The sequence below is a fragment of the Urtica dioica genome, chromosome 8, assembly GCF_054948205.1.
Source record: "Urtica dioica subsp. dioica isolate 48M chromosome 8, U.dioica_male_clone48M_v1_H2, whole genome shotgun sequence".
NCBI classification, from domain to species: domain Eukaryota; kingdom Viridiplantae; phylum Streptophyta; class Magnoliopsida; order Rosales; family Urticaceae; genus Urtica; species Urtica dioica.
The window spans coordinates 33,461,846-33,484,109 of NC_142763.1; the positions used below are offsets into that span (position 1 = coordinate 33,461,846).

The 22,264-nt window shown below is 38.7% G+C and overlaps 2 protein-coding genes across 3 annotated transcripts; both read right to left on the reverse strand.

The window, feature by feature from the left end:
- Positions 1 to 3,965: 3,965 nt before the first annotated feature.
- Positions 3,966 to 6,630, reverse strand: LOC149389370 (RNA polymerase III RPC4). Its single transcript, XM_089624618.1, has 11 exons — positions 6,431 to 6,630; positions 6,019 to 6,072; positions 5,864 to 5,919; positions 5,710 to 5,767; positions 5,556 to 5,595; positions 5,342 to 5,452; positions 5,212 to 5,264; positions 4,925 to 4,985; positions 4,750 to 4,841; positions 4,451 to 4,669; positions 3,966 to 4,322 (listed from the first exon to the last, which is right to left on the reverse strand). The coding sequence occupies exons 2-11, from the start codon at positions 6,058 to 6,060 to the stop codon at positions 4,173 to 4,175; spliced, it is 882 nt and encodes a 293-aa protein (XP_089480744.1). The 5' UTR covers positions 6,061 to 6,072; positions 6,431 to 6,630; the 3' UTR covers positions 3,966 to 4,172.
- Positions 6,631 to 16,559: 9,929 nt separating this feature from the next.
- Positions 16,560 to 20,084, reverse strand: FRS5 (FAR1-related sequence 5). Of its 2 annotated transcripts, XM_089622848.1 has the most exons (4): positions 19,797 to 20,084; positions 17,424 to 19,717; positions 17,140 to 17,334; positions 16,560 to 16,868 (listed from the first exon to the last, which is right to left on the reverse strand). In XM_089622848.1, exons 2-3 carry the CDS (start codon positions 19,644 to 19,646, stop codon positions 17,161 to 17,163), a joined length of 2,397 nt encoding a protein of 798 aa, XP_089478974.1. In that variant the 5' UTR covers positions 19,647 to 19,717; positions 19,797 to 20,084; the 3' UTR covers positions 16,560 to 16,868; positions 17,140 to 17,160. The 2 variants fall into 2 exon arrangements, with proteins under 2 accessions (XP_089478974.1, XP_089478973.1); XM_089622847.1 differs by lacking the exon at positions 16,560 to 16,868 and having other exon boundaries at positions 16,920 to 17,334.
- Between the last annotated feature and the right edge of the window lie 2,180 nt (positions 20,085 to 22,264).

Here is a 22,264-nt window from a genome sequence, read left to right on the forward strand (position 1 = left end):
GGAAACAAATTTGCATATGCATGCATAAGGGAATCGGCCATGTTGAGAGAAAAGGCAAGCCATGAACAAAATTGGAAACAAATCAAGGCTTCTAGAAGCCTTGTGTTGGCCGAGTGTCTCAAAGGGAAAAAGAGGAAATTGGCTCATGAATATGTGATATTCTATAGAAGAAGAAACTACCTTATTGAAGGTGAGACCTCTCCTATAAATAGGAGCCTCATTTCCTCACATTTCATTCATCCAAGTTTAAGAGATTTGAGAGACTCTCTCTCTAGAGCTTGTGGCCGAAAATCCTCTCTCTCTCTCTCTAGTTTATTTTCAATTTTTTCTTGTCTTGGCACCTAGGTCCTCACTCGACCTAGTGTTTAGCTCTGCGACTTCAAGACTTGTTCTTAAGTCGTAGTGTTTAAAAGTGCCCACTCACTAATTCCTTTATTTCAAGTGATTTAGTGATAGAAACTTTCGTGGTTGCTCGAGGTGCCGAGGAAAGGAAGAGACACGTGCTGCAAGGGGAGACGAGCGTTGCAAACTTTCCAAAAGCTTCTTCAAAGTTCAAGCTTCAAGAAATGTTAGTAAACTCTTAGCTCATATTGATTTTTAATTACATGTACTTGCTTCTTTGTCTAGGTTAGTAAAAACTGTTTTTACTTGAAAAGAAATTTTTTTAAAATTTCGCCGCTTCCCGAAGCGTTTAATCTTTTTCTTAAACCCTAGATCAATTCCAACACTCGAGACACGACCAATCTCGCCACCTTCCTCCATTTGATGCTTCCTTCAGGCTCGGGATGGACTAAACATCACTTTGTTCTCTATAAATAGAATCCTAGGCCTAGTGACATATAAACCTTTTTGAACTAAGCAATCATCTGCTACACTCTGATCATTATACACTCAAATCAATCTTCTCTCTAAAACGACTAAAGTATTTGGAGATGAGATGAGACACCTCCCATCAAGCACACCAAAAAATAAGAGGTGTCCTATACTATTATGTATTGAAATTATAATATTATTTTTACATGTCCACTATCGATTCAATTTCCTCTTACCCATCCTAGTTGTAGGCTTCTGATGAACCACTACTTTGTTATCGTTGCAACTCAATGGTCACTTAGAGTGGATTGTGTGGGGTGATTTCACTCGCTTCAAAGGGTTTTACTCACTATGATCTACTTTACATCTTGGCTAGGGTGACGTACTCTGATCTTTAAGGTTGGCAAGGATTTCTTGTTGGGACTCGTGCCAATTTACCGCGCGATGTTTTTTAGAACATGGCTCAGATTCACAAGATTCCTACTAGGCCTAATTTCTTGTACAACTGGTATGTTGCCGCTTCTCTCGCTCCGGCCCCAAAGGCTTTGTCTACTCTCCTACAACCCTCGAGGCAAGGCCAGATCCTCGAAAAGTGGAATTTCTACAACAATATTTTGTCTTGTTCTAAAAGCTCCGTTGTATCCACAGTTTGTAGTAGTGCCTCTCCAACATTGGTGATTCGCATTAAACGTTCTAGGATCAATTCCATAAGAGGACTTTCCCCAAGTATGCAAGCTTTTCACCTTCTTCAAAGAAATGAAAAAGAAACTCAGCCACTCCCACCAAGATTCGTTTTGCGGCTGGGAACATGGCAATCAGGATGTCATCATGGATCGAAGGGTTCTCCCACTCACTTCCACTATTTACTTTCTCATTCTGACACGGTAGAAAGAGGAGGCTTCCGATGAATCTCTTACGACTCTTGCTTCACGATTGAGGGATACACTTTCGTCTTTCCCTTGTCCCATCATAAGGTTAGTTTGTTCTTTCTTTGTTCGTGGACTCTTAATCTAGTAGTCTTTTATGCACAATCATTAAATGATTAGATGAGACATTTAAGTACAAATCACGACGAAATCTTTCAAATTTCAATATTTAATATTTATCCGAAAACTCTTATGGCTATACGAAAACTGTACATATGTACCTTAAATAAATAAACAATTCAAGCCGAAAGGTCACAAATTTATTAGAGATTAAATGTCTGGATAACATTTTAAACATTCCATAAACACCATCGTTAAGTTTGATCACATATTTTGTCCCAGCTAATAAATTGATTTTGTTTTGGGTTTTTTTTTTTTTTTTTTTTTTTTTTTTTTTCCTGAAAGATCTAATTGATTTCGTAGCCTCGTGAAGTGAAAGTTCCCAACAACGTTCTCTGAGTTGCCTGGAAATTTTGAAGAATAAATAGAAGAAAAAACAATTTGCATGGAATTTTCGGTAATACCGTCTGGTAAAAAGCAATTTATTGTATATTCATTGAGCCAACTCAAATAAATGCTAGTAAAAGAGAACAACCCAATCCTTGTACTGAGAGAGAGAGAGAGAGAGAGAGAGAGAGAGAGAGAGAGGTGAACAATTAGGAAATTAACAAATTAATATTAGCATTGTCAGTGAATTCCGAGATACGAAAACAAAATAAAAACAATGATTTTTTTATTTTGTCTTCATAGAACTACAGTAGACAATGAAAACAAATATCAGTGAAATAAAGAAATAAAGAACCAAAGAAAAGTCCGTTATCTGTTTACCTTACACAACTTCTTCTCATTCTTTCTTCTTCTTGTTCTTGTTCTTCATAATCCCTTCTTCTTCTTTTTCTTCCTCCATTACACACTTCTTCTTCCTCGCCGTCCTGATCTTCCATGGCACAGCTCGGCTCGAAGCTCACCATCTGCAGCGTGAGCCTCTCATCGGCCCGCTCGGCGCGCAAGAAAATCCTCGGCACAACCTCAGCCCTGAGAACGAGCCTCCCATGCTCGCGGTGGGACCTGAGCTCGAGACCGTACGCAGACGTCACCAGCGGAGGAGGAAGGACCACGCTGCGGCGGCCCCGCCTCGCCGGAAAGAACTCGTGATCCTTAATAGCCTCGTGCGCCGCCACCGGAGCGGACTCGTTGTCGCCGCCGGTGCTGTTTTCGTCTCCGAGTAACTCTGTGCACATTTCGAGGCTCTTCTGGCTGAGCTTGGCATGGACGTACACCTCCGGCTCGGCGGCGTACGGCGGAGGTGGCGTGGCCAGCGCCTGGAGGAAGCTGTGGCCGGAATCAGGTGAGGTCTGCATGACAGTTGGCTTTACTGCCACACTCGTTCGTTGACAGTTTGTTAGACACGATAGGTTTGTTTTTCGTGAAATACTTTCGTCTGTTAGCAAATGATTGAGTTTTGTGTTTGTATTGGGGTCTTCGTGTATTTGTACGTGTGTGATCGAGCCTTTTGAAGGGTTTGATTTGGGCTGAGCTTGCCTTGAAAAAGTGGAACCCGAGCTCAGGCCAAACCTAGGGCCGGTTTGGCCCAACCATTATAAAATAAAAATATATATTTATTTTTATTTGAGATTTATGTTTTTATATAAAAAAAAATTGTGTTTAAACTTGTATATTACAGTCTATTCATGACATAATTCTTTTTTAAATAGTTTTGGTTTGGAATTTTTAGGCCTTATTTAAGCTTTTTTTACTTGACCCTTAGCCCTTAAGGTGGAGGAGTAGTGTTTGTAAATATTGTTGATTAATATTAAAAGTTAAGAAAATTATATGTGAAATTGTAAAGAACAAAATAAAACTAATCGGTAATGTTTATATTTGGGAAATCAAAATCATCCACGAGTTCGATATCGGCAAATGTTTTTTGGGCTCATTGAGAACGTGGAATCCGATTTTTGCCATGCTTAACGTCTCGATCATTTTTGGGAACTGAATTGCAATGCCTAGTGTCGATAATGCGTCTTGAGGTACTACATATGACCTTTAAGAAAAAGTTTGAGACCGAGATCGTAAGAATATTCCGAGCCATGCTTGACAAGTTAACACATGTTCTTAAGTCTTAACTGCCTAATGTTGCGATATTTCAAGTGCATGTGTGTCAACTTAAAATTTATGAAATTAAGTGTCAAACCGAGGAGGAGAAGGAAAAAAAAAGGGCTAGATTTCTCTAGCACAATTAACCGAAAACTTATTTTCAAACAATCAATGTATTGTCTATTAAAAAAAATTTGTTGGAACTCCCAACTTTCTTCTATGTTGGTAACAACTCAGCAATATCTTCTTTTTTTCGCTCAAACTCAGCAATAAGATCCGTTTACTATCTAATCCACGGGCCAAAATTGTATAGAAGAAAAAAAAAACCCCCAACAATCACAAATCATCCACACTCCGCAAAAGAGAGACGAGATCAGGGGTTATAATGACGCGCTTGTTGAGCTCTCCAACGATGCAACAATTCCCCTCTGCAGCGTTGATAGCCACAACATCTTGGGCAAAAGCACAATCCGTACCTGAAGAGACCTGCACAGTACTTCACAAATTAATAGCTTTACTCTGCAACTTAAGTAGGAGCCTAATATGAAAGCCAAGTTCACAACCATATTTTAAAATCAGATTATCTTTTTTTTTTTTTTAATTAATGCACTCACATCAAACTGTGTATCCCCAATCCTCAACTTGATGGCACCGCTTCTATACACGAGCATTTTTCCCATGAGACCTGCTGGTATATCATTCAGTGCACAAGCCCCAGATCTCGTTGAGCTATCAGTTGCATCTACTCTGCCATCACTGGTGGCTGATCGTTTTATCAATGGCAGAGTCGCGGGTAGCTGAAGAAATAGCATCTTAGTTTCTGGATTATCCTCCTGTAATGACACCATAAGCGGTACATTTTAAGTGATCATTTCTCGAATGGAACATTTAAGATCAAGAGTAAGTTGCTAACCATCAGACCGAGATCAATCGCTGGCTTTTCTAAGGTTTCATCGTAGCTCATGCTCTCTGGACCCGCCCCAAACTCTTCTTCATCCAGATGTTCTACAATGTTTCAACAAAACAAGATAAAGCGACTAGCACGACAGAACCCCGATTCTTGAAACATGTTAAATTTTGTGGCATACCGGGATTCCCAGAATACGGCCTCCTCAAAGGAAGAGTTGTTGGGTAATAGGTATAGTAATCCTGCAAAATCACTCAAAAGCCAACCATGAATTACATTCCGGAAAATATATATATATATATATATATAAATATATATTTATATATATATTGGGTAATAGGTATAGTAATCCTGCAAAATCACTCAAAAGCCAACCATGAATTACATTCCGGAAAATATATATATATATATATATATATATATATATATATATATAAATATATATTTATATATACATATCGGACGTACCCATGGTTCTTTGTATTCTTTCTCTTCTCGAAACCCCGAGGGAAATGTTCCACCTGATAAAGAGAAATTTCATCAATAAATAAATAAATTAAAAAAAAAAACATTGTCGACTGACTGGTGAATGGCATACCGGTCAAAGGTGAGCCTTGATAGCTCCGACTAATTCCACCCTTGTGAGCACCATACGTTTTTATATTCGCCGACGCACCACCATAACCAAATGCAATCTGCGTAGCGGCCACTGAAATCGCAAAACGGGAGCCAAGTTTAAAAAAAAAAAAAAAAAAAAAGGATGATGAGATGATAGTCCGAAAGTGAAAAACATGAAACTGAGTTTTCCTCACCTTTCTTCTCAACTTTAGGCCTTGACCTCGTTAAACCCTCCTAACAAATTGAAAGAAAAAAAGAAGTTCTTTACATGATATTCATCAAGTTGAAAATATGTAAAAAAAAAAGTAAATTAAATTCAAAAGTTATGGAGGGAAATGAGAGAAATACATTGAAGCGTTTCAGTATATCTCTGGCCTGCTCTCCTTCATCCTCCTCAGCTGGTTCGCTGTGAGAAGAGAGATCAAACAAAAAGTCAAAAGTCATGAAAATGAAACTTGTGAACAGAAGCACAAGAAATACAACGCTTAGATCAGATGATTACGGTTTGACATCGGATTTTGGTGCCCGGCGAGGTGGGGCTTTTGGGACGAATTTCCTCTGCAAGTGGCCAATTGTTGATCAAAGATTTCAATTATAAAACAGCATGGCTTGAATCAAAATGTCATTGCAGAGTCATGATAAATGGATTCAACGAACCTTCCTAGGTGCAGGTTCATTCTTAAGGCTTGATGGGTCCATTAGAAAGAAACACTGACCAGAAAAAAGGAAAAGAAAAAAAAAAAGTTAAGTAAAAAATTAAGACCGCTTCCGAGGCTCCTCTGCCTCGTCCCACTCATCGGATTCCCACAATAAACTTGTCCGTATGATTCCCAAATGAGCCTGTGCTTATGGTTCTTGAGCTAAATTCCCAGACTTCGCAGCAATGAGTTCCGGGAGCTCTGAGATAGGGTCTAGGTTTTTCAAGCTAAGGGTATACAATAAAAGGTTCAGCTATGCACAGGTGTTCGCAACGCCGATTTCAGATGACGACCACGAAGAAATTCGAGAACTGAAGATAGCTAATGAATCGCCGTGGAATAATTGAGTTACTGGACGAGAGGGTACCAACCTGATGGAGCGAGGGCGAGTAGAAATGCGTGAAGCTGTGGAAAGTGACCGGAAATGGTGGCTGGTGAAACTAGGGTTCCGATCACTGCTTCAATCATACTCAGTCGCCCGGCGATAACATTTGTATTATGTTTTGCAAATTATAACGAAATTCTCTAAAATAATTATAAAAAAAATTATAATTAAAAAAAGAGATTTGTTAATAAGTAGCCTTTTTCTATAGGGGATATTAAAATAATAGCCAGATTATGCATTTATTTGGGAATATAGCCAATATTAGCCCAGAGTCTCTAAAATACCCTTTCTCCAACTCCACCTGTCTCTCTCTCTCTCCCAATCGGTGTCACTCGTTGTCGTTCACTCGGATCTGAACTCGGTGTCGCTCACACAGACTCGGTGCCTTGTATCGAATTATTTCCCTCGCTGAAGCTCCAACAACAGTTGAGGAAAAAAAACAGAGTGGAAATGGAAATAGGAATCATCATCAACAACTCTGCAAATCCATAGTTGCAAATCCATAGTCTCACACAGTCATTCATCCATGTCCAAACACCTCTGAAACCCTAAAACTCCATCGAATTCCCTAAGATCCATACCTTGATCTCTCAGCCATCAACAATGGACATTCTCTTCGCGCAGATCCAAGCTGACCTTCGCTCCAACGACGCTCTCCGGCAATCTGGCGCGCTGCTCCAAGCTCTACAGCAATCCGCCGCCGGAAGAGACATCTCCGTCATCGCCAAGTCCGCCGTGGAAGAGATCGTGGCCTCGCCGGCCTCCGCGGTCTGCAAGAAGCTCGCCTTCGACCTAATCCGATCAACTCGCCTCACCGCCGATCTATGGGACACAGTTTGCTCCGGCGTTCGCAAGAAGCTCGGACCAAGTCCTGAAGGATCGACCCTAAATCCAGTCGAGTACTTCGCCTTTAAATCTTTCGATGGTGATCTGAACCTTCTCGGCATCGGAGAGATGACGATAGAAGAACCGTTGGGCTCAGAGAACCCAATCGTCGGGGTTCGATTTGTTCTTTGCTGAGTTTGAGCCGAAGACGAGTTGTCGGGCGAGGAACGAGGCGAGGAGGTTCGCTGCTCCGCGGCTGTGGACTCGAGTTTGGGTTTTTCGGGATGGTTTTGGGGTTAAAAGAAGTTTTAACTGCGAAATATTAATAATTAATATTATTTACATTGACACTTAATATTATTAACTGTCAATGTAAATAATATTTACAACCAAAAAATACTATGAACTTGCGAATGAAACTCAAAGAATTTGAAACACTTAATACTATTAATTGTCAATGATTAATATGATTTATTGTCGGATTTACTGTTCTCGATTGTTCACATAAATAATTAGTAAATCGTATTTACTGTTAGATTAACTAATTCTCATCTCTGATACTTTTACTGTTATATTTATTGTCTTCGATTGTTCACGGAAATAATTAGTAAATTGTATTTACAGTTAGATTAACTAATTCTCATCTCTGATACTTTCCCTGTTACGGTATATAAGATTTACTGTCGTTTTTGTTACGGTAAATAAGATTTACTTTTGTTCTTGTTAAGGTAAATAAGATTTACTTTTGTTCTTGTTACGGTAAATAAGATTTACTATTGTTTTTGTTACGGTAAATAAAATTTATTGTCGTTCTTGTCACGGTAAATAAGATTTACTGTAGTTTTTGTTATTGTTAATTAGATTTACTAATTTTTTTGTTATGGACAATATTATTTACTATGATAGTTAATAATATTAACATAGGGGTAGTATTGGAATATTGGAATGTTGTCATGATAAATCGGCTATTTTCCTAAATATGTTAATAGTTTGGCTATAATTTTAAAGTAGATGTGTTGTTTTGGTTAGTTGTTTAGCAGGCCCTTAAAAAAAATTGGCAATCAAGTATGTAATAGACCACCGCTCTTTTTTAAAAAATCAGTATAAGTTTTATTTTATTAAAAAATATATATTCCATAAATCCGCACTAAATTAATTTGCTATTTACTTAATTAACTTATTACGGATCTGATTGACTATATTTTTTAACAATTAATTATTAACTAAACCACCAAAATATAGAGACATTAATTATACAATCATTAAAAAAAAATATTTATAATTATTAATATCTTTATAGCTTTGATAATAAAATTTCGTGATTATTTATTTAAAATTTACTAAAGGTTGTTTATATGGTAAAACGTGAATTTTCAAATGACTAAATATCTAGAGATATTTTTTTTTAATAAAATAAATTTGACTAGAATCTTAAAAAAAGCTAGAGGAATAGTTAGAAACAACAAATTCTTGTTTAAAATATGATAATAAATATTTATTTTAATATATTTTAACAATTTTTAAACTTATACACTGATTTTTAATACTCAGTATAATTTAGTCATAATTTAAAAATATGGAATGACAATATTGCCATTATTTTCGATATAAAAAAATTAATGCATAAGTAATTATAGAAAAGAAAAGCAGTAGGGAAAAAATTATTAAAATATGTCTTTCACTAAAAAAATGGATAAAAAAAAAGAGTAAGTTGTGACAATAATAGCCACGACCAAGATCCCACTAATACAGGACCTCCATTTAGGAGCCATTGTGGTCCCGTCCATGCTGGAACTCCATTTGAGAGGAGTTGTGCATTCCTTAGGACACGACCTATCTCGCCACCTTCCTCCATTTTAAACCTGGCCTAACGGTAGCGGGACGGGACGGAATCCCCGCTACCGTTAGGCACAGTAACGGGAGCGGGACTCCCGTTACTGTTGACGGACGGGACTCCCGTCCCGTTAAGCTGGCGAACGGTAACGGGAGTCCCGTTAGTCCCATGGAGAATTTTTTTTTTTTTTTTTTTAAATCTCGGCCGTTAGATTTTATGGCCGTTTTTTTTTTATAGCCATTGGAGTATTTCGGCCGAATTTTTTATATATTTTTTTAACCCATTTATTTCTAAAATCTATAAATACCCCCCCAATTCATTCATTTATTTCACACCTTTCATTCACTATCTCTCAAACTCTCTCAATTTCAATCTCAAATACTCTCAATCTCTCTCGATTTTTCAAGGCATCTTCATCCCACAACCGAGGTCGAAGGGGAAGAGCTTCCCGAGGTCAACAAATGCACCGTTTTGAAGAAAATTGGTTGCACTTATCTCAAAACGCCCCCGACCCAAACACCCAATACTCTTTCGATCCAAATTATGTTGCTCCTACTTTCAACCATTCGGAATTCACCGAAATTCCAAACACCCAAGTGCCATACTACCCTCAAATGGATCCCGAGCAAGCCTATCAAGCTCAAATTCCGCCATCCGACGTGGCTTTTCAAGAATTTCAACAATTCGAGCAACATGTGTTTGAATCCCAAAATCCAAATGAAGAAGAAGATGGCGATGAAACCCAAAATCCAAATGAAGAAGAGGAGGATGAGGATGAGGAGGAAGAAGAACAAGACCTACCACCACCACCACCACCACCTCAACCTCGAACTCAAGTTCCACGACCTCGACAACGTGAACAACAAGAGGAGACCCGACAACGACGAGCACGACAAGAACAACAACAACAACAACAACAACAACATGAAGGTGCTCAACAACAACAACAACCACCTCAACAACAACAACAACCACGACGTCGTGCTAGGTCCGTTGTGTGGACCTTCTATGAAGAGGTGATTGCGAATGGCGAAAAAGCCGGAAAATGTCACAGTTGTGACAAAATCTTCAGCGCTCACAACACAAGAGTCGGGACGTCGCTATTGTGGATTCATCACAGGCACTGCCAGGGGAATCAATCTGGAGCCTCGTCAACCCAGGTAAGTAACATCAATCCTGTAAGCTTTAGACGTGATTTAGTAGAATATTTTGTATCCACCGATCAATCTTTTAGTCATATCGAATCTCAAGGCTTCGTTAGATTCATGAGTACAATAATTCCAAACGTTCAAATTATGTCTAGGAAAGCCTTGAGATCCGATATCCTAAAATGGTTTTTAGGAGAAAAGGAACAAATGAAAGACACAATATCATCTGGTAGATATAGCGTTGCCTTAACCTCGGATATATGGACTGGTCAATTTAAGATGGATTTCATGAGCGTTGTAGTGCACAATATAGACGACGATTGGAACCTAAACAAACGTATCATTGACTTTAGGAGGATAGAAGGTTCTCACACTGGTGAAAACATCTTAGACATCATAGTTAGTGTTATAGGTGAGTGGGGTTTGAGCAATAGGATTATATCTGTAACCTTAGATAATGCCACAAGCAACAACGCCATGATTAGGGAGTTAAAGGAGAAACTTAACGTTGACGATACCCTTTTGCATCAACGTTGTGCTACACATATCATAAACCTCATCGTTCAAGCCGGAGCTGCTAGTTATGACCCTTCGATCAACAAGATTAGGAATTACATTAGTTGGATAAATAGTTCAACCTCTAGAGTAGATGAGCTTAAGAGACGCCTTAGACTAAACGGTCTCCAAGAACGCACCTTTCACCTAGATAACAAAATTTGGTGGAATTCTACTTTTCTCATGTTGACCAACTTCTTATCCGAGCATTACGTCAATGTTATTGTTTCTTACATTAACAACGAACATGGCGAAAACGCTATATCCGAATATGATACTAGGATGGTTGAATCATTTGTTTCTTTTCTCGACATTTTTTACAAAGAAACTTGTTATCTCTCTGCTGTTTACACTCCTACTTCTTTTCTCGGTCTTCATACTATGACCGCAATTGCTGTGCATCTTGATAAATATAAAAACGAAACAATTTTTCAAGATTCTATTCAAGCAATGACAGCCAAGTTTTTAAAATATTGGGGGGCTGGAAAGGTTCCATTATTATACGGTTTTGGAGCCATTCTAGACGTCCGATGTAAAATTGGTGGTTTAAAAAAATTTCTGAAGTATATTAGAAACCATTTTGTGGACCAAGATTACATTGCACTTGATCTCTCGAGGATCGTGGAAGCTTTTTTTGATCTTTTCAAGGTATACGAGGCGAAACTCCTACCGCAATACCGAGCACAACCATCTCAATCACAGACGCAGTATCCGAGAAGACACCAATACACGAATGTCTTCGTCAACGCGCCCGCGTACAGCCCATCACCTCAACAACAAGAAGCTGGGACAAGTCAGACGAGGTCGAGCGCAACCGACGCACGGTCCCATCCGGAGATCCAAGAGTACGATCAGAACGATTGGGTCAGGACGGATGACGAAGCCATCGACCTCTTGGTTTGGTGGAGACAGAATGCGAGGAGGTTCCCGGTCTTGTCATCTATGGCACAAGACATCCTCACCATCCCTGTTTCAACCGTGTCATCTGAGGCGGCTTTTAGTAGCGCGGGCCGCATCATCGACGATAGAAGATGTAGCTTGAAACCGGAGATGGTTGAAGCATTGACGTGCGGTAAGGATTTGATTCAACATAGAAATCGAGCACAAGAAACATTCATGTGCTTCGATATTCTTGACGATTTTGAAGTTGATTTCGCAAATGTAAACATAAATTGTTAGACTAACTTGTATAACTAAGGGATATCCCGGCCCTTGTCCGGGATAAATTTTCAAATAATTAACGAGGAAAGGGGTGCTCTTTTTCCTCCCCGTCGCATCTTTTTAGGGGTCGGTGAGGTTTTTTAGGAGGCCCATTTTTAATTTCACATTTTTTTTATTATTTTTTCTACCCATTTACTTCAAATTCTTTTCAATTAAGTCCTTGTATATAATTATTGAACTTCATTTAAATCTTCATTTCTACCCACTTAATTTAAATTCCTTTCAATTACATCCCTCTATTTAATTATTTAAATTCATTTAAAACCGAATTTTTTATTTTTTATTTTTTATTTTTTATTTTTTTATGCCTAACGGGGTCCCGAATTCCCGTTAGGCAAACTCCCGTCCCGTCCCATTACTTAACGGGACAGGACTCCCGTTTGGCCAATTAACGGGAGTCCGGGCTTTAGCCGGGACGGGACTAGCGGTTAATACCGCTAGACCAGGTTTACTCCATTCGATGCTTCCTTCAGGCTTGGGATGGACTAAACCTCACTTCGGTCTCTATACATAGAATCCTAGGCCAAGTGTCTAATAAACATTTTCAAACTAGGCAATCATCAGCTACACCCTCATTAGACAATCAAATCAGTCTTCTCTCTAAAACGACTAAAGTTTGGAGATGAGATGAGACATCTCCCATCAAGCACACCAAAAAATAAGAGGTGCCTTGACTATACTATTATGTATTGAAATTATAATATTGTTTTTACATGTCCTTTATTGGTTCAGTTTCCTCCTACCCATCCTAGTTGTAGGCTTTGATGAATCACTGCTCTGTTATATCGTTGGAACTCAATGCCCACTTAGAGTGGATTATGTGGGGTGATTTCACGCAATTCAAAGGGTTTTACTCACCATGATCTACTCTGCATCTTGGCTTGGGTGACTCTGATCTCCAAGGTTGGCAAGGATTTCATGTTGGGACTCGTGCCAATTTACCGTGCGAGTTTTTGGAGAACGTGGCTCAGATTTACAAGATTCCTATTAGGCTTACTTTCTTGTACAACCGGTATGTTAGCCACTCTCGCGCCGGCCCCAAAGGTTTTGTCTATTCTTACAATCCTTGAGGCAGGACCGGATCCTCTTATTGTAAAAAGTGGACTTTCTACAACAATATTCTGTCATGTTCTAGCAGCTCCGTTGTATCCATAGTTTGTAGTAGTGCCTCTCCCACAATGGTGATCCGCATTAAATGTTCTAGGACCAATTCCCTAAAAGGACTTTCCCCAAGTATACAAGCTTTTCACCTTCTTCAAAGAAATGAAATAGAAACCCAGCCACTCCCACCAAGATTCGTTTTGCGCCTGGGAACATGGCAAACAAGATGTCATCATGGATCGAAGAGTTCTCCCACTCACTTCCACTCTTTACTTTCTCATTCTGACACGGTAGAAAGAGAGACTTCCGATGAATCTCTTGCGGCTCTTGCTTCACGATTGAGGGATACACTTTCGTCTTTCCCTTGTCCCATCATAAGGTTAGTTTGTTCTTTCTTTTTTGTCGAGTCTTAATCTAGTAGTCTTTTTAGCGTACTTTCATTGTTTTTTCCTTATTTATTTTCTTGATATCTTGTGTCTTTTACATATATACAAAATATATTGATAAGAGATGGAAAAAAAATTAAAAGTCGGAAAAAAATGATAATATATGTTATTGATATAATATTAGTAATTATGATTATAATATACATAAAAAAATCAAATAATTAGCAAACTAGCCCACTAAAACTAAAAGAATTTCTAACTAGCCAACGTTTTGTAAATTTTAGGTAAATAGCCAACATTTTATACGTTTTAAGTAAATTTTAGGTAAATAGCTAACATTTTGATAAGGTATTTCAATCAATTTACGATTGTAAATATTTGGTCATGGCTATTTACCAAAAACTTACTAAAGGTTGGCTAAATGACAAACCAAAACTGTAAATAAGGCTATATCTCTAATGGACCCTAAAAAAATTATACAAAATATATTGATGTTTGGAAGGAAAAAAAAATCAAAAATGGAAAAAAAAATAAAAAAGGAAGGCAAAAGGCAAAAGAAAAAGAAAAAGGGAAAAAAAAATCGGAAAGCAAAAGGAAAAAAAAAAAAAAGCAATGCTTTAAACCTGGTTCCGCCACGTGTCGCCGATTGGAGGCGTCACATGGCGGACTCAGGTTTAAAGCATTGCCTCTTCTAATATGTAATGGATAATAATAATAATGTCATTCACCAAAAAAATTTCATTAATTGGACCTAAAAATTAATAAAATATCAAGACTGGACCAATTACTTTAAAAATATCTAATATTGGACTTTTATCTCTATTTTGAACAAACATAGGGAAAATAACACATTTATACCCTATGTTTTAGTGAAATGTCGAGTTTAACCCTCGGTTTTCAAAAATGTCGAGCTCATACCCTCTGTTTAACTAAAATGACGAAATTATAACATCTGTTTAACTAAAATGACGAAATTATACCCTGAAATGAATAACAGCGTCACAAATCTCCCTTTCATTGATATTAACTCTTATATAAGAAAAACCGAATAAAATCTAAATCAGTACCCTAACTTTCAAATTCTCAATTTTGAAATAAAAATAGCCTTAAATTGAAATTAAATAATAAAACTCATACCTTCTAAGAGATGACTTCATTCCGTGTTCAAATTGTAACTCTAAATCCTTGATTCTCGGTTCGAATATGCGATTTTGATGACTATCAACTATCGATGTTTACACATTTGCCTTTTTCTGTGTTCTTCACGATTAAGAGAGTGTTGTTTATTTTTTTAGTTTTTAAATAAATTACATATATGGCGCGAATGACTAAAGATAATTGGTGTTTATATATAAATATTATAGTCAACGTTAATGAAAAGTCAATAAAAAGAATATTTGTGACACTGTTGTCTATTTCAGAGTATAATTTCGTCATTTTAGTTAAACAGAAGGTATAATTTCGTCATTTTAGTAAAACAGAGGGTATGAACTCGACATTTTTGAAAACCGAGAGTTAAACTCGTTCACCAAATTGCCTCCATTGCTTACCACCTTTTGGTCTGCAATTATGGCATCCAATTATGTTGTTGAATATCACTCTGCTTTCATTGGCAAACCATCCCAAACGCATAGCTTTCCTTTGCTCCCGAAAATAGAAGCACTTGTCGCCACCAAAAATATTTACAAATGGCCAAGAATATCAAGTCGGACGACATGCTTCATCGAGGGGCCTATATTGCAGAGTTCCGCAAAAAATAAATGTCCAATTTGCGACCGAAATCTTATAAAATGATAAGTATATTCGTGATACTGTTGTCTATTTCAGGGTATAATTTCGTCATTTTAGTTAAACATAAGGTATAATTTCGTCATTTTAGTAAAACAGAGGGTATGAACTCGATATTTTTGAAAACTGATGGTTAAACTCGACATTTCACTAAAACACAAGGTATAAATGTGTTATTTTCCCACAAAAATACCCTCTATTTTGGACAAAAATACTCTTCTGACCATCATGACATACAATAGCGTATGATGTCGTATGATGTCGTACGGTGCCATACGATGTCATATGATGTTATATGATCAGGAGGGTATTTTTGTCCGAAATAGGAACATAAATTCATTTTTAGATATTTTTGAAGTAAGAGGTATAGTCTTGATATTTTATTAATTTGTAGGTCCAATTAATGAAATTATCTCATCAAAATGGGTATTTGAAAAAAGAACACTCCTGATCATTCTAATGGTTGGAGTTTTTCAACTGACGATGGTCAGATTTTTTGCGGGACAACAGCCAGATATTGACAATTTCGAAAGTTTCTTTTGTAAAACAACGAAAATTTTATGTTTTAGATAAATTACTCTTATAGGAAAAACAGCCCAAAAAAATTAGATTTTAGAGTTTTTGGTTTATTATATTAGAAACTGAAGAATATATTTTTTTTTTACTTTATGAAAATGAAACCTTGATTTTTGAATGATTTTGGAATGTTGAGGATAATGTCAAACTTACAGGTGTAACTGGCACACTAGGCCAGTAGAGCGAAGGAGCTGATTTATGAACATGCTACTTAGTTATTTAACGAATTACATTTAACTTTTTCATTCTTTGTTAGAACATGATGAACATTTCGACAATATAGAGATTCTCATTCCTATTGTTTCATCTGAATTCCCCTTTAATAGCATCGGTCGCGTTCTTGGTGAAAATCGCACTAGTTTAGCTTCTGAAATGGTCGAGATTGTAATCACTTCAATAGATTGGGTTTAAGTCAAGCAGCGATGTGAAGAGAAATTCAAGAATCCCGACCTCGCTGATGATTTTGCTCTATAATATTTCACCATCCTCATTTCTATTTTATCATTAAGAATCCTAACCTCACCGATTATTTCGCAAATGTGAACTTCAATGACATATTTTTATTTTGTTATTTTTACTTATTTTATAATTTTAGTTTTATACACGAGGCGCTGCCTATCCCACGCACTATTTGAAACCTTGCTTTAAAGGCTTTCGAGGGAGGGAAGAAAAGCATATCATGATGGGACAAAAACAAGACTGAAATAACTCATCATAGTGGAATATTTAAAAAAAGAATACCAATTTAATTATTAAGCTATTTTCTACATGATTTATGGCAGTTCACCAAATTGCCTCCATTGCTTACCACCTTTTGGTCTGCAATTATGGCATCCAATTATGGTGTTGAATCTCACTCTGCTTTCATTGGCAAACCATCCCAAACGCACAGCTTTCCTTCGCTCCCGAAAATAGGAGCACTTGTCGCCACCGGAAATATTTACAAATGGCCAAGAATATCAAGTCGGACGGCATGCTTCATCGAGGGGCCTATATTGCAGAGTTCCGCAAAAAATAAATGTCCAATTTGCGACCGAAATCTTATAAAATGATAAGTGTCATCAACTTTCATTTATGGGCTGAAATTTTTCAGTGTACAAATCTAGGGCAGATTAACTAAGCTGTGCAACGTGCCGTAAAATCTCTACATGGCTCGTCAGTTAAAAAACACTTATATCGAGCAACTATCGAGAATAAAATACATTAATCTGAGAGTTATTAATTAAGAAAAAATAAAAATAAAAAATGAAAAGGGAAGTACATGTATAGCTATGTTGCACCGTTAAAGACCATCTTTCAAGCTAATCTTGACACTTTGAACTTTGATCGACAATTGAAGCTTGTGATCCTCGATATCTTTCAAAACGGAGAGAAGGTTCGCCCGATAAACCTCGCACTTCTGATTCGCAGCCACCAATTTGTTTTCCAGTTCTCGAATCCTCTTGTCCACATCATCCTAAAAAAAAAAATACAGATACCATCAATTCAAAGGACAACGAAAGCGAATAAACAGAACCAGCAACGATCACAGAAACGGAGACCAACCTCAGACATTTGTTGGGAAGAAGAGCTCTCTTCGTGAGCCCAATTGGCATGACTCACACTGGCTGTGAATCGCCCGTTCACCGTGGCATTTTTGCCGTTATTCTTGGTGGCGTACGAAACCCTTTCGAAGGCCTCTCGCAGAGCATTCACGGCAACATCATAGCTCTCCGACGACTTTGATCCATCGTCGACGAATTTAAATACCTCGTGTCGAAGGGTGTTATAGCGAACTGTGTGAGACTCCAAGTAATTCGTGTACGCATCAGTACGGCGTTCTTCCAACACGACGCTGCTCTTGGCGTTCCTCGTCCATCGTTTCGACACGTAGTGTGTTGGGAGAGTCAGCAGATTGGTGACTCGGAACACCGCTAGTACGTGTCGGCAGAGAAGACCCGAGAACTCGAACATCTGACAACTACAAGTGGCTTTCATTTCCAAGACATTGAACTTCACAAAGTAAGCTTTGTGGTCTTCGCCGTACTTCGATACCAGGTAGGTTATGGTATCCTCGTCATCGTCGGCCTTGGAAGCCATGAAGGTCAGAGTCCCGACTAGTTCCTCTTGGAACCTCATGAATATTTTTCGTGTGTAAAGCTCCGAGACTTGCTTCTCCATCGGAGACGGGGTCTTGAGGACCGGGGCGGCGTTCATCGTGTCGTAATCGGCTTTGACTTCTTTCTCGTTGCGGCTCTCGAGAGCTCTCTCGTAGAGCTTGAAGAACTGGGTCAGCGTGGTAGAGGCGTTCACGTATCCGTCGAAGTACGAGTTCATACTGTCGCTCCGTTGCGTTATCGACATCTCCGCGAAAAAGGTGTCGCGCAAGTAAACCGGGACCCACTGCCTCCTCTCGGAGTACATCGTTTGGAGCCACTCGTGGTCTCTGAGCTCGTACCTGTCGATGAGAGACTGCCAACAAGTCTCGAACTCCTCGGTCGACTCAGTCAAGTTCACGCATTTATGGAAATCCGCCTCGAAGGTCGGGTGCTTGTGGAACACGAGGGACAGCTTCTCTTGGCATTTCTTGAAGATGTGCCATTTGCAGAAACGGTGACGGGTCTCGGGGAAGACTTGCGTCACCGCCGACCGAATCACCGCGTCGTGATCCGTCGTGATCGACACCGGAGGCCGACCAGACATGGCCGCGAGCCACGTCTTGAAAAGCCAGACGAACGACGACTCGGACTCGTTTATCAGAAAAGCGCAGCCGAACAGGACGGGCTGTCCGTGATGGTTGACCCCGGTGAACGGCGCGAACGGCAACCGGTATCGGTTCGACCGGTACGTCGTGTCGAACGTGACGGTGTCGCCGAAGAAGCTGAAGTTGGACCTCGCCCTCGGGTCGGCCCAGAACACGTTCCCCGACGCCTGCTCGTCCTCGCCTTGGACGGCGTAGAAGAAATTCGGATTCTCGGCGTTCATTTGCCTCAGATAGTCCAAGAGGAGCTGGATATCGCCTTCCAAGCTCCGCTGCCGGTTGTTCCTCATGTAGTTCCGACAGTCGACCTCGGTGAACCCGACTTTGCTTATCCCTCCGTACTCTTTGATGAGCGCCGACATGATTCTGCGCGGGCCCATCCCCGCGGCCTGCAAGGTGTCGATGAGCGTCTTGGCGGGGCCGGAGATCTGCCGGTGGGACCGCAGGCAGTGGACTTGGTCGGGCTGGACGAGCTCGTGGTTGTGCTCGCGGACGAAGCCCGAGACGACCCACTTTCCCGAATCTTGCATTTTCACCGACAGCGACGCTTTGCAGCCGACTCGGGTCACGGTTCTGGGCCGTTTGATCTCGCGGTCCTTCGTGCGCTTCTCGTTCAGGTTTCGGAACCCTTCTTTGGCGCAGACGAACTGCCTCTGGATGATCGCACCGTCGCGCCTCGACCGCCGGGACGAGCTGACCCGAGTGCTGAACCCGACCCGACGCGCGTACGAGTTGTAGAAAGCCTTGGCCGCTTCTTCGGACTCGAATTCCATTCCCTCGTAGGGCTCGAGGTCCAACAAGTCTCCCTCGGGGAAGTAAATCTCCCCGCCGCCGCTGGTGCTTCCGCCGCAGAATCCGAGAGGGCTATCGCCCATTTCCTCATCCTCCACGTGGCTTTGGTGATGATGATTATTATGATTATGATTATGATGATGGTAGTTATGATGATCCATGCCTAACCCATCATCGTAACCTTCCTTGCCACAGCCTCCAACGCCTATATCAAATTCAAGCACTTCCGTGTCCATTTTTTTTTTCTACAGATTTCCTAAGAAGCCCAAGTTTTCATTCGATGCGTTCCTCTGTACATCAGACTCTCCTACAAAAGCCCGATAGCGGGAATTCATACAAAATTCGAATTCAATTATATTAGCTGCAAAGTAGCATCATTTACTGACCTTCAAAGTAGCTACAAGCATTTGGGAGGGAAAACCCGCCAAGTGAACGGTATAGGGGAGCTATTAATTTTCTAGGGTTTTCAGAGAAGAAGAAAAAAAAATATGGAGTGAAGAAAATCCCAGAAAAATTAATTGATTAAAGTAGGGTGGGTTAACGATTAAATCTTAACCGGGAAATTTGGCTCTGAAAGGATTGAATTGAAATAACAAAAAGAATATATGAAAGTGGTGATGAAGCGAAAGAGGGAGAGCGTAGAAACGGTGACCTGAGCCCCTCGTATTCTATTCTAACCCAAATGCCAGGGTTTTGATTCTCTACTCTAAACCATAATTTCCGTGATCACTTTCTCACCGTTGGATTTGGATTGGTAATACTATTTTTCATTTTATATGTAAATTAAAAAACAAATATTATGTGAAAATTGTATGCGAATTTTCTTAAAATTAACAATAAAAATAGTATATCTAAATTTTTTATTGTAAAAATATAATTTGTTAGTTATAAATAATTATGTTTCGATGTTTACAGATTTTTTTTACTATTTTAATTTTGTTTACTGTTTACGTTTTATTTATTAAAAAGTTCTCAAATATGAGTATATATGAAGGCGTTGATGCATTGCGATGCTCAGATTCATATGAATACGTAGTAAAATATTATCTGAAAATTCAAATAATATCGTAGCTGTTTATAAACAACAAAATACCAAAGCAATGCTTCAAAACTTATTCAATAATTGTTGTCACTTGAAATTAAAAATGTTGGGATATTGATAGCAATAATACCAATAACTTGACACTTATAAAAAATCATTCAAAACTCAATATTGACACATTCAATACTAAAAGCATGTGGGAAAAATAAATATTTTCTCAACTACCCTCGACCTATATTTTTATTTTTCTTTGTTTTTCTCTCTTTTCTTTCTCTTTCCTTTCTCTTTCTTCCATTTCTTTTCACGCGTTCCCTCTTTTCTTTTCTTTTCTTTTCTCTTTCACTTTCATGTTTTCAGCTTCCTCAACTCGCCGAAAATCTTTCTTCATAGTGCTCGTCGGAATTCACACACGTAGCTGGCCAAAATCTCGCAAAGGAGCTCGTCGTCTTTCCTTGGGAATAGGAGCTTTGGGTTTCACGTTTTCCAGGTTTGAATCCTAAACCTAATTTTAGTTTGAAGTCTAAACTTTAAATAAATCTGCTCATCGTCTTCATTGGTCATCATCTCAACGTGTGTCGGGTTTGGGTCGTCTTCTTCCCTGCTCAACAGCTTTGGATCGAGATCCAAAAATTCCTCCACCAGATTTGAGTTAGTACGTCCTTTTAACAAATAATGAACCAGTTTCAGTGAGTTTGTTCAATTTGAAGTCATTCCAATGCGTTTCTGAGTTATTAATTCACTTGAAAATGGGGTTTTTTGTTTGATTTCAATATTTCGTTGTGATACATTTGTCACGAAGTGCATACAGTTCGTGACAGATATGTCACGAAGTGGATACATCATTGTAATTGAGTTAGACATATATACCTCATCCAATTAGTGACAATGAGCGTGTAGTTATAGATGAAGGTGATGACAACATAGCTGATCTTGCAAACAAAATGTGTTCATGTGAAAATTTTCAAATTATCGACGTTCGTTGTTGTCATGCTGTAGTTTTTGCTTGTACAAAGAGGTAAATGTTTATTCTCTCTATCATGTTTTTTTTTATTGACACATGGCACAAATCATACTCCAAACCAATATATCTTGCTGGTAAAAAAGAACGAGTGGGATGTTCCGAGCGAGCTTAAATACATGAAAGTAAAAATTTCGCACATAAAAGGTCGATTAGATGTCCGAAAAAGAGTAATGTTGGAATATGGAGGATTAATCGTCTACAATCTCAAGGTAAAATAATGGTTACTCAGCACATATGTGGAATATGTGGCGGCCATTGTCATAACCGAGCTTCATGTAACGCAAGATCTTGATATTCTGTTCATGGTGTGACTTCATTCGAAAATTCATTTTAGTTATCTGAAGATATTTTTATTTAGACTTCAATGGTATGATTTTCTTGGTTTCTTGAGACTTTTTGTATTTTGGTATTATACTCTTTAGAAACTGAATAAAATCAATGAAACTTCCCTAATAAATTGAAAAATCATATAATTGGTGGAAAAAAAAACGTTAGCTCAAACCAAAGTTTGAAATGCCGGTTGTCAATTTTGTGCCGATGCTCCAACATAGCGGAAATTGCGGTGGTCAATGGAAATTGTGACGGAAATAATGTGGAAATTAAAAATAATTATACCGACGGAAATTGCGGTAACCGACAAACATTGCGGTAAAACACGAAAATTGTGATGAAAATAATGTTGCACAATTTCAAATATAAAAAAATAAGTTTCATACACATGTAAGAAGTTCTAAACATACAGAATAAGTTTAAATTACAAATACACATAATACACAACCATAATAAGTTCA